Source organism: Drosophila virilis, chromosome 3, assembly GCF_030788295.1.
Source record: "Drosophila virilis strain 15010-1051.87 chromosome 3, Dvir_AGI_RSII-ME, whole genome shotgun sequence".
Classification (NCBI taxonomy): Eukaryota; Metazoa; Arthropoda; class Insecta; order Diptera; family Drosophilidae; genus Drosophila; species Drosophila virilis.
The window spans coordinates 9798527-9814110 of NC_091545.1; the positions used below are offsets into that span (position 1 = coordinate 9798527).

The following is a 15584-nucleotide window of genomic DNA, read 5'->3' on the forward strand; positions in this document are numbered from 1 at the left end:
TATTTATTTTTTAGACAAACCAACCAACCTTCACTAAATCTACAGTCCATATATTAAAATTTATTAAAAGTCAAATGGATTAAGATTAAAGAATTGCAATGAAATTTCCTTCTTTCCTTTCCACAATAGTTTTCCACCACATTTTCTACACTTGCGGACAGAATCAGGTAACTAGAACAAAGCCTATCTCTAAGTTTCAATTAATCTTGTCAGTCTGTACAGAGTTTATTTATATATATATATATATATCTATATATCGCTCTATAGACAATGAAATATCCAGACTTCAAGCTTACCCTTTGAGTTCATTTGCTGATCACGCAATATTCTGGTGGAGACAACTTGACCATATTTCGCTAGCATTGCCTCCAGATCGGTTTCTTTGAAGTGTGGCGGCAAATTTGCAATATACAAATTTGTGGGATCCTGTTCCTGTTGCTGTGTAGTTGTTGGGCGCATAGGATAGCAGCGTGTGTGTGTTGTTGTTGTTGTTGTTTGTTGTTCATTGTTGTTGTTGTCGTGGTTGTTGTTGTTGTTGTTGTTGGAGGATCAATCGAATCAAGTTTTAGTTGAATTTGTTTCGTTTGTTTGAAAAATTGCACACATAAATTGAACATACACAAACAAAAGCAGTTTTGGCAGAAGCGCATGTTGTATGTGTGTGTGTGTGTGCGCGCGTGGAAGTTAATGGAGTGTGTATTAGGCGTGTCGTGTGTGTGTGTGTGTGTGTGTGTATGGATGAGCGACACAGACGACGCATTATCAAAGAGAGAGAGAGAGAGAGAGAGGAGGAAAGAAAATTAAAACGTAAAATTTTGTCATTAGTAAAATTTTTAGTAAAATTTCAAAAATTTGCTGTTATTGGTAACTGGCTCTGTGTGTGTGAGTGTGTTTGTCTGTTGAGTGTGTGTTGCAGCGTGTGCGTGTGTGTGTGTGTGTGTGTGGGTGTTGTTTTAGTGTGCCTGACTTAATGCTTTGTCGAATGTTGTATGTTGTTCATGTAATGCCAAAGACCTAAAACATTGCTTAATTAAAATATACCTAAAACACAAAACTAGCGAGTTTTTCCGCCAACAGACCTAAGATATAGTCAGATATATACAGACTGTATTGGTACAGTTAGTGTGAGATGTATGCGCATGTATGGAATGTATGTTTGTATGTATGCAGAATTGCCTAGTTATGCACTTAATTAAGTTAAATACCTGAGCACTTATGTATGTCTTAGTTTTAAGGTGAGTTTTTTTTTTTATTATACTTAGAGTTTAGATTTGGTTTTGTTTTTGTAGTATATATATTTCTTTTTTTCTTTTATAGAGCTTAGTTAGTTTTTGGCCGGCGCAGGTTTGTAGCATTTTGCGTACTCAAACAACAAACTTGGTAGGTTGATTATATGGCTGGCTATAACTTCAAATATACGATTACAGTTTATACAGTTTTTGAGAGATACATGTTATGCAGAGTATAAAAAGTTTATACATATATATAAAGAGAAAGAGAGTTAGAAATTAAATGAGCATCAATTCTAAGTAATATTTGTAGCTAATGTATTAAATTTCGTTTACGTTACTTTACGTTACGTTACGTTACGTTAGACTTCACACTGACTGTTTGTACAAAGAAAAATATATAATTATTTAATGAGCTCCTAAATGGCATCGATTTATCAACTATCTAGAGCTATAGTTGGTTATAAAGCTATTTGGTTTGATTTGTTTACGTGTTTACATAGCTATCGATTTTTCCATTTTTATCTTTATACCAGCTAATCAATTGTTACGATATGTGTTACGGATCGAAGTATATAACATTATAATTTGATTTCCTCTATTCAGCTACTGACTCTGACAGTCTATGTGGATTGTGTATGTGGACCAAGTTGGGTTAGTTACGCAATTATTGACTTACTACTTAAATTCAAAATTATAAATGATATGTAACTAGGGTGTAACTATTTTATGTATTTGTAAGTTAATACTGAACGAATACGCAGAAAACGGTTAAGAACATAAATATAGCAAGTAACCAGTTTTATGCTTTTATAGCGACTCTCCCTTTAGGCAGACAGCCCTCTTCTGGGAATATTCTACCATAAAACAGACTATGCCTATTTACCCTCTATTAGGCAGACATTTGGAAAACTTTAACTGTATCGTATTCAGGGCTGGAAATCATTGTTGAAACAAACCTTACCCACAATTCGGTTGAATTGAACTCCGAAACTTATAATATATATATATTTTTATACCCTGAACCTATTAAAGAATGAGTAAAAAGGGTATATTGGTTTTGTGCAAATATATATAACATTCAGAAGAAAACCTCTTCGAACCCACAAGTCCAATAGCCGAATCGATCTAGGCACATCCGCCTTTCTATCCGTCCGTCCGTGCGTATACTTGATTGGTTCTATCTCAGATCCTTTAACAGACAGAGTATCTTTAACTTTATACCCCTTACAGTGAGCTGCATTTGGTATTCGTGTAAGGTTTAGGGTATCCCCTAGTCGGACACAGCGCTCTTGTTTTTATAGTCTATACATAATTGCTGCAAAATTCTTTTTAATATGTTTACTCGTTAATACTATATTAATAAAATACTTTAATATGTGAATATATGTCAGAAATACTAAAACATTAAATTAAAAACTATTTTAAATCTTTGATATAATATGATTATATTGTTTGGGCGCAGTTTTCTATTCGTATAACCTTGCAGTTGCTTTAAGAATAGGAAAAATCAAACTTAAGGTCTGTCGAGTTCTCAGATTTAGAAAACATTCTGTGAACTTAAGCTGCGTGCATTTCTTTTATAATGCATCGGATCGGCCTGCTATATTAGCTAGCTTGACAATAATTGGCATATCCGCAAGGCTATAAAAACTACGGCACGCCGAAGTTTTCATCTTTGTATCTGTGCTAAGTTAATACCTCGATGAACTGGGTTAACGAGATGTTTGTACTTTCAACTAAGCGATACGTAACTACTACCTATAGATCTATTTATATTACACTAAATGAATACCTGGCCACTATTGAAATGAAATTTGTTTGAAAATTAAAAATCGCTTTCAATGCAATTAATTTACCAACAAATCCGCTAAATTGTTATTAAATTTGCATTAATTTTTCTTTCTTTCTTTTTATTTGTTTTTCTGCTAAAGGAAGATTAAAAAGAAGGATTATAAATTGGCGTAATAACGTTTTTTGAATAATAAATACTAGTGAGAGAGAGAGAGCAAGAGGGGGGAGCAATAATACAACCAAATCGAAATTAATGAATGACATTAATAAATGCATTTGGCTTCAATTATTATTAAATGTACACTAAATTGAAACGCATTTTAAATACGTATTTAATTGAACACTTTCGCAGCTAGACTCGATGAGCTCGATGAGGAAATATATCTACGAGGATATTGAAAATAATTTAAATAATTTCTTGTGTGGCTGCTTTTGATATATCCAAATTCTCAATTATGAATTAATAAACATGTTTAAGCTACGCTAAAAATGATTCATAGATGATTACTAAAGTTGGCTATAAATATGTACTAGAATATAATTCGTGTATGTGGGGTGGGACTAAGTAGTATATAATGGGGTTTATAGTATATAGTACGATATACGATATACAAGAGTCGTTTATATAGTTTAACAACACTACAAACTAGGGTTTTGGCTAAGGTTTGGGGGGCGTGGGCGGGCACAGGTTTTTGGGGTAGGTTTTGACTGAATTCAAAAATAAACGAAAATAAGAGTTGCGAGATTTATAAAAATAATTTGGCAATTTATTTTGGCCGCACACATTTTGTGTGGGAGTTGCAGAAACTTCACTCAGCATCGCGAATCAATATAAATTTGCAAGCAATTCCGAACGGATTCAACCGACTCTTTGGCAAACTGACAGCACAAATGTGCAAACTTTGTGAAATGGAAATGCAAAGGGGGTCGCAGCAGGCAGACAAAGGATAAAAGAAAAAAGGAAAAATCCCAAACTGAGTTCGCAGCTCTGGCGAATAACTTAAGCTCCGGCGTGGGCATATTGACCTTTACAGGATGCGCGTGGGCAGCTCCGAGCTCTGAGAGATGTGTGAAATTATTCTCGAGTCCTCGTTTGGGTTTGTTTGCAAAGGAATTTTACATATACATATATATTTGAAAATGACTGCAGTCTAGTGTAAAGTCGAATCGAAAGTTCGAACATATAAAATTCCAAATTTAAATAAGAACTCGACGAGAAACGCATTTGCAGACTGCGTTAGGATAACTTTCCATTTGAAAATCAGGTGCAAAAGTTGCCTGTTGCCGTTTTGCAAATCCTTTTGAAGAGTTTGCAATAAAAAAGTCAATATAAAATATATATATAAAAAAAAATTCTTATAATAAAATCATATTCTTAAATAAACTTAAAAACAAAAGCAATTTGAAGCACAGTGTAAACGAATAATAATGTTGGGTTAGTTGGATATTGTTTAATGGGTTTTAGTTTAGGGTTAGATACGGATTAGGGGAATGGTGTCCCGGTCTAGGGGCTGGCTGGTGTTGGGTGGGTTGGATCGGGATAGGATAGTTTGCGGTGTGAGGGGTGAGTATTACTTGCATGCAAACAAACGTACAATGGCCGGCCTATGAAGCACCCAGATACCCACTTTGGCCATCTGAGCTTGCACGCCCTTCGCCTGCAGTCCCTTGACGGCGCCCTCAGCGTAGGCTGGCTGCTCGAAGTCGACGAAGCCGTAACCTGTAAGAAACATATTTTGTTTTTGTTTTGTTTTTGTTTTTCGTTTCGTTTTTGGTTTTAGTTTTGGTTTTGGTTTCGGTTTTTGTTCGTTTTGTTGCGTGAGTGTTTTTTGTTTTACAGGGGGGCGGAGGTGGAATTTTTTTAATTGCATGTTGAAATACATATATAAATATATATATAATTGTTTAAATAGTTTAAATATTATTTGATTTTTGTTTGCACACATTTTAGAAAATTGATTTTTTTTTTAAATTCAACAATTTTTGCACGTGCAAAATAAGTTTTAAGAATGAAAAACAATCAAAAACAAAAACAAAATATATTCGAAAAGAATTTCGAAATAGATAAGAGAGAGATTGACAGAGAAAGGTGGGAAGAGAGAGAAAACGGTAAAAATAAATTAATTATTTCTTGGCACATCATTTTGCTGTAACTTAAAGAGAGCAACGGGAAGTGTTACGTAAATAAATAAATTATATTATATACTATAATAATAATTGTATGCATATCAAAAAAGGGGTACAGAAATAAACCAAATTGCAAAATAGACAAAGCCTTTCACATAATACACACACACACAATTTGTACAGCTCGTTATTTGTGGCACATTTTATATATATATTTATAAGAGCGGGTATTATCAATATAATTATCATTAGCAGTAATAATAATAGTAGTTATAGTTAATATATTTGGGATTAGAGTGCAGTAGTAGATAGGTGAATGCATGAATGATTCGATTGCGAAATGAGAAATATACGAAATTATAAACTCAAAAATCAAGAACTAATCAAATGAAAGCCAAAGAAGTTTAAACATACAACAAAAGATCGATAATTTCTTAGCTGCCAATCGATAATTTTGTCCTTTATCAATAAAAATAATAATAATAAAAAAAAATACATCAAAATACCAGACACAAATAACGAGATCGAGCAATAAGACTTAAGCAAAATACTTGAGAAAACTATAGACAAATTAAATATGCCGAGTACTCAAGGGTTTTTTTAACAGAAACTTAAAAAATATTTAATAATAATTTGTAAATATTTCTTCAACTTTATAGTTAGTTCTTTGTCAGATTTGGTTATTATTATTATTTAAATCAGATTTTTGTGCCCTTTGAGTACTGCGCATATTTGAAAACTTATAAAAGTACAAAAAATACATAAAATAGAGAAAAGAAAACTTTGTCAGAAATAATTGATTAATATTAATTTTGTTGTATTTGTATTCTCTTCTTTTTTTTGTTTGTTTTTGATTACATAACACATACTAATAATACATATACGAAAAACACACATAAATAAAATAATGATGAGAATGGTGAAGAAAAAAATACCTTTACATTTGTTTGTTGTTTTATCTAAAATAGCCTTGGTTGATATTATTGTTCCGTATCTGTAAGGGAGAGAAATAGAGCGTAGAAAAGGTAAAACAGTGAATTAGTGAGCGCAAAAAACATGTGTAAATTAGACGTAAAAATAAACTTAACGGCTTTTGCATGTCCGTGGCGTGCATGTGTGTGTCAGAGTTAACAGTTGTTTATATAAAATTATATTTCATTTCTGTCCTGCTGTTTGATTGTCATAAGCGATGTGCGTGTAAGGCTTTAACTGGCTTGTTCTGTTAGCTCTTTTGTTTTTGATGTGGGTTTTGTCTAAACGTCACGACAAAAAGATATAATAATAATAATTTTGGTTTCTAGGATACAATATATATGTATATGTGGGCGGCAATTAAATAGTCATTAAAATGCAATATTTATGCCGCGCGCTGAAAAGTAGGCAACGAATTATATTCGTGGCGCTGAAAATTGCTTATTTGTGCTTGGACCAGACGAGTCCTGTCAGGCAAATTAAATCGATATCAGCATAGTTACAGACATCGATAGGACACACACACACACACACACACAGCCCGTACGCCCACATCTTTAGTTATACGAATAAGCGCTTATATGTAGTTATAATAACATTAGAGCTTGCCCAGCGAATAAGCCGCTTATTTTGATTGCCTCGCAGTCAAGCAGCTGCAGCAGCAGCAGCAGTCGAAAGAAAAAAAAAAACATAATAAAGGGTGGGCTTAGGCGCACAATCCTGCCCCAACCCAAAGCCTTGCTACGCTAAAAAAAGAACAGCAGCAAATTAACCTTCAATTTAATTACTTGACTTATTAGGCAGCGAGCGGCCCCTTTCAGTTAAGACTGGACTCGTGTAAGCTCTCTAGCTGCCCCGTAGGACTTGACTTAGCGCCGCCTTCCCCGTGGCTTTTTTCATTATTTTTTTTATGTGCCTGGCATCTCTCTCTATATATATTTTTATGCATATTTTGTTGCTCCGCCTAAATAAAGTGCGCAACGTTGCGTATGCGTAATATATAAGCCATAATGATTACCAAATGGTTGTAGTTGAAGTTTTAGTATTTGTTTTTATATATATTTTTTCGTGACCATTGATGAAGCGTGCGCTCTAATTAGTGGATTTTGTTTAGTTTTGCTAAAACCCGTTTCCTGCGAAGTAGAACGGGGCATACAAATATATATATTTGTTGGGGGTTGCTTGCCTCCCCCTGTGCCTGCGCCCTGAACTGATAGCGGGCGAGTGCTTGGGGCGGCGCTGGTGTATTGAGTTGTATGTGGCCTTTGTAGAAATTCAACGAAGCGGAATGAGCTGAGGCTTAGCTGCTCATTAGCAGAGCGGGAGTGGGGCACAAATTGAATTTTAGCTTTGGGTCATGCTTGCAACAAATTTTGATACATTGGCCATAAGGCTAAAGGCTTCGCACCACCCCAAAACATTTGAACGGGCTAGTTCCAATAGATATACATCGAACAATTTAAATGCCAATCGATAAGCCGCAATTCTATTTAAATGTACACATTTTTCATGCAAACGCAACTGAATTGTACGTTTAACCATTGAATTCCATGCCGGGCTGGAATTATTAATATTTAAGCAGAATAGCAGATATGCCTACAAAGGATTGTTATTTGATTTACTGCGAAGGCACATCAATTAGTTAATGAAATAAATATTGAATTAATGTTCGTTTAATTTAATTGAAATCCCAATTTAAACTTTATTTTAAATGCTATATAACAAAATTTAAGACTTCTTTAAGCTAATGCGCGGACTATGCAGAGTTTCTCATGGCTATCTTTTGTCTATGTATTATAACATTTTAAGGACCCATATCTTTATATATATATATATAGTTGTATTTGAATAGATGATACTCACTGTGCACACATATTGATCAGATCCTTATCGGTTGTGCCTTGCTGCAGTCCGCGTATATAGAGATTTGTCTTTGACAACTGCTCGCCGCCCTGTTGATTTTGATTCTGTGCCGTGCCGTTGGGACCCATTGTGGTGTTTGTGTTTGTCGTGTTGCTCAGACTGGTGCTCAGTGTGCCGCTCTGGGAGCCCGTGTTCGATGAGCTGCTCGAGTTCGTGTTGCTCGGTGAGGCTGCAGTCGGAACACGCTGGCCGTACTGGAGTTCAAAGAAAGAGATAATAGAATAAAGTATAAGTGAGAGCGAGCGAGAGAAATGGAGCGCATTGTTGTTAGATTGACAACAAACTGTCCACAATATGCACACGCAAATATTCAATGCTTTCCCGATTATATTAAGCGATATTTTCAATGTGTGTTCCACAGCTTTGTGTCTCTCTGTCAGCATTTGTATGTGTGTACGCGTGTGTGTGCATGTGATAAAGTATTTTTATTGAAATTCCAATCAGGCATACGAAGTTATTGAATGGCTGAGAGCTCAACTCAATGCCATACACACATAAACACGCACATATATATACACAATGCACAAAGCATATGCCATATGGATGTGCATATGCATGTGTGGGTAGTCGAGGTATAGTTGGCAAAGGATACACTGAAGGATATACAGCGAAAGGCATGTGGACCAAAGCTGTGTTGATGGCGTTTTTCACTTAAAATGCCACAAAATAGTGCAAACGCTTCTGAGAGCGTGTGTGTGTGTGTGTGTTTGAATATAGCACAGCGCTGCAGGATATTTGGCAGCATTGCAAGGCAAGCGTTGAAAATCCATAAAATTTGTATGCAACATAGCACACAGTCACATACACACACACACAACTGGCACTTGATACACTTATATTTTGTAGTTTTTTATTGTTTGGAAATTTGCCAAAAACAAAAGGCTAACTATATTATATTAGCAAAAAGAACAACAAAAAATCTGCAGCAGTAGAGGATTAAAAAATATATGCTTAACAAAAATGAAGTGCAAATAAGTGCCGCCTGCCACGCCCCTTCCTTAAAGCGATTGCAATTTTCTAATTGTTTTTGTTATCGATTTTGTGCTTCCATTTGCGATTGCAACACGAACCTTATCTTGTCGTGTCTAGTGTCATGTTAGCTGCCACATTTTGTGGAATTCAATTCGGTTCGCAGCTGTTGCAACTGCGGCCGCAGCGATAAGCGTTACAATTAAAAACCGCAACACAAAAAAACAAGGGGGAGGGTGGGGGGTAACAATTTAATATATTTAATATTTTAAGAACCAACCGCAAATTATTTAAATTAAATTAATATCATGCTGTTTTTTTTTAAATATTTATATTTTATGCGGTTACAAATTTTTAATCGTATCAACAATTTTAAATATGTTGTACTACAAGGTTTTTCTCATTTACTATAGAGTGTAGCATGGCAACGCCCATAGCGATACGGGGAAATTTCGCATATATGAGTATGCATTAATTCTCAGGAGAAATCCCAAATTGTGTTTGAGTATCTCTCTCTCTCGTTCTCCTTAAGCAAACCGTCAAAGAATTTAAGACTTGACTTTATGAGAAGCGCATAGAAACCCTATTCGGAACAGAAAGTATCTAGTTAGTGAAAGACGTGCCAGAAGAAGCTAGAAGACTAACACAGTAAAAGTTAGCTAGCCAAAGATAGGAAGAAAAGTTCTTCTTAAATTAATGAAAATTGCATAGAGGAGCGATTCGCAGCTAAGCATAAAAAGAAGGAGGCTTCAAAAGTATATCAGCTGTATAGTCTTGCTTAGCTTTTAAGCATGTGTGAAAAGTTTGATTGACAGTCGAGTTGTTGTAATTGCTGATGCTGAGATAGCGAACAACTGAAATTTACTTTTTCAATAAAGTACAAAAGGGGCGTAGCAGCGAGGGGCTGCCAAGGGGGTTATATATATGGTAAGAAGGCAACGCCTACACGCTTCACATAATTTCCTGTTTTATTTATTTTACTTCTTTTTTGACAATTTCTCCCAGCATGTGATGAGGGGCATTGAAGCGCGAATGTAACAGAGCAAATATTGTGAATGCTGATAAAATATTTGATACAAGAAGCACAAGACAGGGCAGAGTTGTATGTGAGAGAGAGAGGGAGAAAGATGCAAAGAACTGGAGACGAGACGAGTTCAAGTGCGAGTTCATTTCTTTTGCACAGTTTTGTTATCTTTTCTGCCAGCGTAAGTACTTGTAATACATATACCCAACACACACACACACACATCCACAGTTTATGTGAACACTAGAAGAGCCCGGGCTCACAAACTTCTCTCAATTGTGTATAAAACAATTTTCGGGACTTGTCGTTTGCCATGTTCTCGCTGTCTCGTAATTAAATAATAAATTCAACTGAAAAATCGTATATGCTGGGGCTCAAGCATGATGACTATTTGCATGTATGTATGTATACAAACAAATGTATGTATGAGTGTGCGTGTGGCCTGACACATTCATACGCCCCGTATGCCAATGAACTGAACGCTGTTTTTTCTGCCGTCTGATAATGAAATTATATCGTTCGCATTATTTAAAGCGCACAGCAACAAGCGCGAATGGCATAAACTAAACACACACAAACGTACAGACACCCACACACGTACATACACACACCATACCATATACATGTTTGCCTATGTGTGTCATTCCAAAAATGGGCGAGCGTCGTGTTGGCTGCCGTTTAAAAAAATACAAAAAGTTTCTTCATTTCTTTTTCGCTATTTGCAAAATTGCGTCATTTGCAAAATATTTCACGCCGCAGCAGCAAAAACAACAATAAAGAAATAACAACAACACCGCATCAAACTCTACTCTCTTTTTTTGTAAGCTGTTTTGTTAACTATCTTTGCCTTCCTAACGCGGCTCATTCTCCGCCCCCCTCTTCCGCTCTTGCGTTGCCCGTGGTGCGTGGCGAACACGTGTGCAGACTTTAAGTTAATTTTTCACAGTTTATTACACTCCTACTTCTCCATTTCTGCTTCTTGTTTAAGCTCGTATTTGTTTTAATTTATAAAGTTTCTGTTATCATTAACCTTTCGCTATTATTTATGTGGCTTTCATTTGATGACTTTTGAGTATTAGAAAGGTGGAGAGAGACGGAGACGAAGAGTGGGGGACAGAGACAAAAGCCAGCAATGATGATAAAACTACAATTTGATGTTATGAGCTTAAACATTTTGATTGCCTCCATCCAAATAACAATGTTAATAATCACGTTAATAATGGCAATAATGATAATTCTGATGATATGGCAAACGGATGTCAATCACGCAAGTGCAAACAGGCTAAGAGACTTTTTGCTCTACTAAAGGTAAAGTCAGTTGCTAAACATGTTTAACGAGTCACATATGAGTGCTTGTTATTGGTTACTTTTGTTTTACCTTAAATGATGACTAAAGTCTGGTAAAAGTAGGTTTAGCAACGTTTGTTAACACTGGAAACGCACTGGTATTCTGAACATATTTTAGGGTAATCATATTTTACAAGATACTTCGCTTTGGTAGCTATTTCAAATGAAAGCTTTACATTTACCAATACTGGTGATTCGCAGCATAAATAATCCTTGAAAATATTATATTCGTTTACTAACACTAAGACTTTTTTAACTAATTCTTCAAATATTTGCTATTGATGTTTATATTTTATATATAAATTAAATGCATTATTTTTCATACCAGTTTCCATTAGAGACCTACATTTTACCGTAAATTTTACAATCCAATAATATTCTTATTGGTATTTCCTAACACTAACGCTTTTCAGCAACAATAATCTCGTTTACTAACACCAAGCTTTAAATTTCCTTAGTTTAACTTTCTTTGATTATGATAAAAGTATTCTCACTGGCGTTATTTATATTATTGGATATAAACATAACGCATTTTTATTTAGTTTCGTTTCCTATACTTATTTTACTATGGATTTACATTTAGTTTAGCTTAATTTCTAGCCACCTGGCATCAATCTTTAATGCAGCATGCACAAGTCAAATGTTGCTACCATTCCATTAAGATTAAAACAAGTGCCCCTTTTTTTCTCCCCCTTTTTTTTTTTGCGTGGTCAGTCTTTGGCAGAAATGAAACCCGTCTCGAGTCACGTGCCAAAAGTGCCTCAAGTAAGCAACCCAAAACATCAAATACAGAGCATAACACCACACAGAGCATATACAAATGGACTTATTTGTGATTTATGATGTCGCCGACATGAGCGCCATATAATTCATTTAAGCAGCGCCCGTTGATGTCTTCCCTACTCCTGCCCGCCCTCCTCTCAGCTCTTTCTCTAAAGAAGCTCTTTCATTCTGTCTCTCGCTCTCTTGATGTCTTTGCTAATAAATCAAAGGGGCAGTCGCATTGCACTTGTGCCAAAAATATATATACCATAACCATAAATCCACTCAATCACGATTAGCGACAGTTATTATTTGTCTCGCTGTCAACCCGTTGCCGAGCTGTGTCTTAAAGATACACAGATACAGCTTTGGCAAATATATATTTAAACATGGTTTGGCAATTGTTAAGACTTGGTTGCTGTTGACTTTTGGGACTAGGCAAATCTCTTGGTGACTGCCAAAGTCATCAAATCAAGAAGCAGTCAGCTAAATCCGGCACGCTTCGTCTTTTCGACTGATTGCGATTCTTGAGGTTGAGATATGAAAGGGAGGGGGGGGGCAGCACTGTGGTTGGGGGTGTGGGCGTCGCTCTGTGTGTGCATAAAAAATTCCGCTCACGTGACTTCTATAAATTAAATGCGTATGTGAAGGGTAGAAACTGGTATCTGGTACGGCAGCTGATAGATGGGCCATGCAGGAAGGAAACCCTGGCAGTCAGAGCTGAGAGATACAGAGTCAGGAACGAGCCCTCCAGACCCCGGCTCGGGCTAGTCCTGCCTCAGCAATACCAGAATTTGCCATTGGCGAAACGCATAATTGACGCAAGTCATGTGCAAAGCGCGGGCCGTGTGCCTGTATGTGGGGGGAGGCAAAGGAACTTCGCCTGGCAAATAATTCAAATGCCTGCCGTGAAACGCGAATTTCGGATTATCAGCCCATGACGCGGCAGGTGGCAAATGAACCGGGGGGCATGCAGCGGGCACAGGCGCTGTAATTTTTCAAATTCTGCTCAACATAATCCGCATAAAATGATTTCAACTCTCGAATCTGGCGTGTCAGCAATCGATAAAAGTAAAACCGTAAGCGTAAGCTCTCATTAATAATAAAAACGTTACTTAAAAAGTGCATACATCCAAAATTTAGGCTACAACTTTCCCTCTCTCTCTATATATATATATATAAATTAAATGCCATTTCTTGTTGTAATTCCTTAAGGGTCAACCTCATTAGGGCTGTTCCGATGCATTATCCAAATGAACCCAAAATGGCAGAGTTCAAGGCGAGACGCGCTTCTTGCAGTTTTCACTTATTTCATAAACAAAAACAAATAACACAAAATGATATTCTACAGATATAGCTACTATATATTTTTAGCCCGAACAAAGAAGAGTTCATTGCACTTGACCTTGAATTGGTTGTTCTTCTGGCACTTGTGGTATTTATCTTTATTACTCTCGAAAGGGTATTTTATATGAATTACATATAGAAGGAATGTGCACAAACAGAACTCGATGAACTTTCATCTGTGACTAAGTTTTGAGAAGGTTCAAATAATGCCAGACAAAATGTACCCTTTTTAATTATTATATGATGCACATATTCATATTTTTTTATGTGATATGCACAGAGTATTTAAACATCGGGGCGTTTCTGGCATGTTTTATTTTTATACTTTTGGCAATTCGCACAATGATTGATAAGCATTTTATCTTTTTTTGGGGGCTCTGCAAATCTGATTGCTTATCGTTTTGGGTTCAATGGAATTGCGAGTGCTTTTCTGGGAACACAAAAAAAAAAAAACTATTCAAATGCCTTTTAAATGAAGCTTCTGGACTGTGGACTTTCCAAGCAGCATTTTGCTGCAAGGCAAATACTTACAATACATGAGTTTTTTTCATAAACTCAATTATCTAACCAACATACGTATTTAATTATAAAGCTTACCTGCAAAGATACAATAAAAAAGAAACAAATATTAGTAAATGCGTCAATTAATTGTCGTAAAAAGAATTCTTAAATTATATTTATAAGCAGTTAACTTAATAAATTGTATACATTTTTAAACATTCCACGCGCTGCTTTCACTTTAAAGAACATATTTTTCGGCGCTTTTTGTGAGAACAAAAAGTATTACTTTTTATTTTTAGTTTTAATTGTGCCAAATTCCAAATATTTATACAGACAACGTACACATTTTGGCTATTTATAGCGCAATTGTGCGGAAAAAATGCTATAAAAGCAAACGCAGCTATTTTAAATGGCGCATAAATATTATTAAAATTACTTTTGGCTAGTGCATAAATTCTTTTGAGTGCAATTAATTTTGTATAAATTGTTTGTTGTTTATTTTTGTAGCCTCGGCAGTGATTTTATGTTGGCCCTTTGTTAGTTACAGGTTAAACTTAAACAAATTTATTTACTATATTATTTCTGCATAATTTAACATTTTCAGCTTTTGTTCATATTTTTTACTGTACATTTTTCATTTTGTGCAAAATATGCAAGTTTGTTTTATTCCCCTGACACAAATACTTTTGCTTTCTTTATTATTAAATTTGTTGTTCGTTGTTGTTTATTTTTGCGTTGAAATAATAAATGCGCATAAACAAAGCAAAAGTAATAATAATATTTATATGCAAATATAAATAACAATAGCAATGCCAAAGGCAGAATTTTCAATTAAGCCGCAAAAAAAATAGGGTCTAAAAGTGTGAGCTGCCTACTAATCTCTGACACTTGCCCATAACCCTGCCACGCCCTTTGGGCCAACAACAACAAAAATTTGCATAATTTATGAGCCGCACATACAACATTTTTGTGCCAAATCACAAAGAGAAGAAAAAAGAGGAAATACAGGAAAACTTGGCATAAATAAAAAGCTAAAAGCGCATATATTCAATCAAGAGAAAAAGGTTTTCGCAGCTGATTAGGTTTTGGGCTTAGGGTTCTGTTTGCTTTCGAACGGGGTTTCTGTTGATTTCTTCTTATTTTAAAATTTTATGATTCAGAGTTTTTTTTTTTGCCAGCTCTGAAATAATCTTTACATTCCTTAAGTGCTTAAGCTTAACACAATGCACTCGCAGTTTTCATATGCTTAAAGTGGGGGAACTCTTTCAACTAAATTATCATCATAATAATCTTAAAGAATGTCACAATCATAAAAGCCCCATTGTTGGTCGCATTTGTAGGAAACCACATGCCAGACTTGCCCTCCCGCAAGTTGAATAAACGCAGCACAGACGGCGAAAGAATCTGTCAGATAGAAAAGCAATGTCTGCGACTGGTTAAAGACGACGATGATGATGATGGGTGGGAGGAGCGGAGTAACCCTTGGCGAGCATTTAAAAGATGTAAAAGCGACAGCAGTTGAAATTTCATGCCAAATGCAGATACAGATACATTTTACAGATACGAACGGAAGCAGCGGCTGCTGTTCA

At 35.6% G+C, this 15584-nt stretch overlaps 1 protein-coding gene across 20 annotated transcripts in view; it reads right to left on the reverse strand.

Annotated features, from left to right (window-relative positions):
- shep (alan shepard) overlaps positions 1 to 15584 on the reverse strand; it is a 189771-nt gene that overhangs the window by 8769 nt on the left and 165418 nt on the right. For 12 of the 20 annotated variants that reach the window (XR_004303793.2, XM_070208208.1, XM_070208218.1 and 9 more), the window contains 4 exons: positions 7986 to 8239; positions 6086 to 6144; positions 4619 to 4743; positions 297 to 438 (listed from right to left, as the gene is read on the reverse strand). Coding sequence is in view for 19 of the 20 variants with exons in the window: in XM_070208208.1 (XP_070064309.1) it covers positions 297 to 438; positions 4619 to 4743; positions 6086 to 6144; positions 7986 to 8239 (580 nt within the window). In the remaining variant the exon portion in view is untranslated. Of the gene's footprint in view, positions 1 to 296; positions 439 to 4618; positions 4744 to 6085; positions 6145 to 7985; positions 8240 to 15584 lie in introns of those variants that run through there. The other 8 variants (XM_070208221.1, XM_032435325.2, XM_070208215.1 and 5 more) reach the window with 6 other exon arrangements.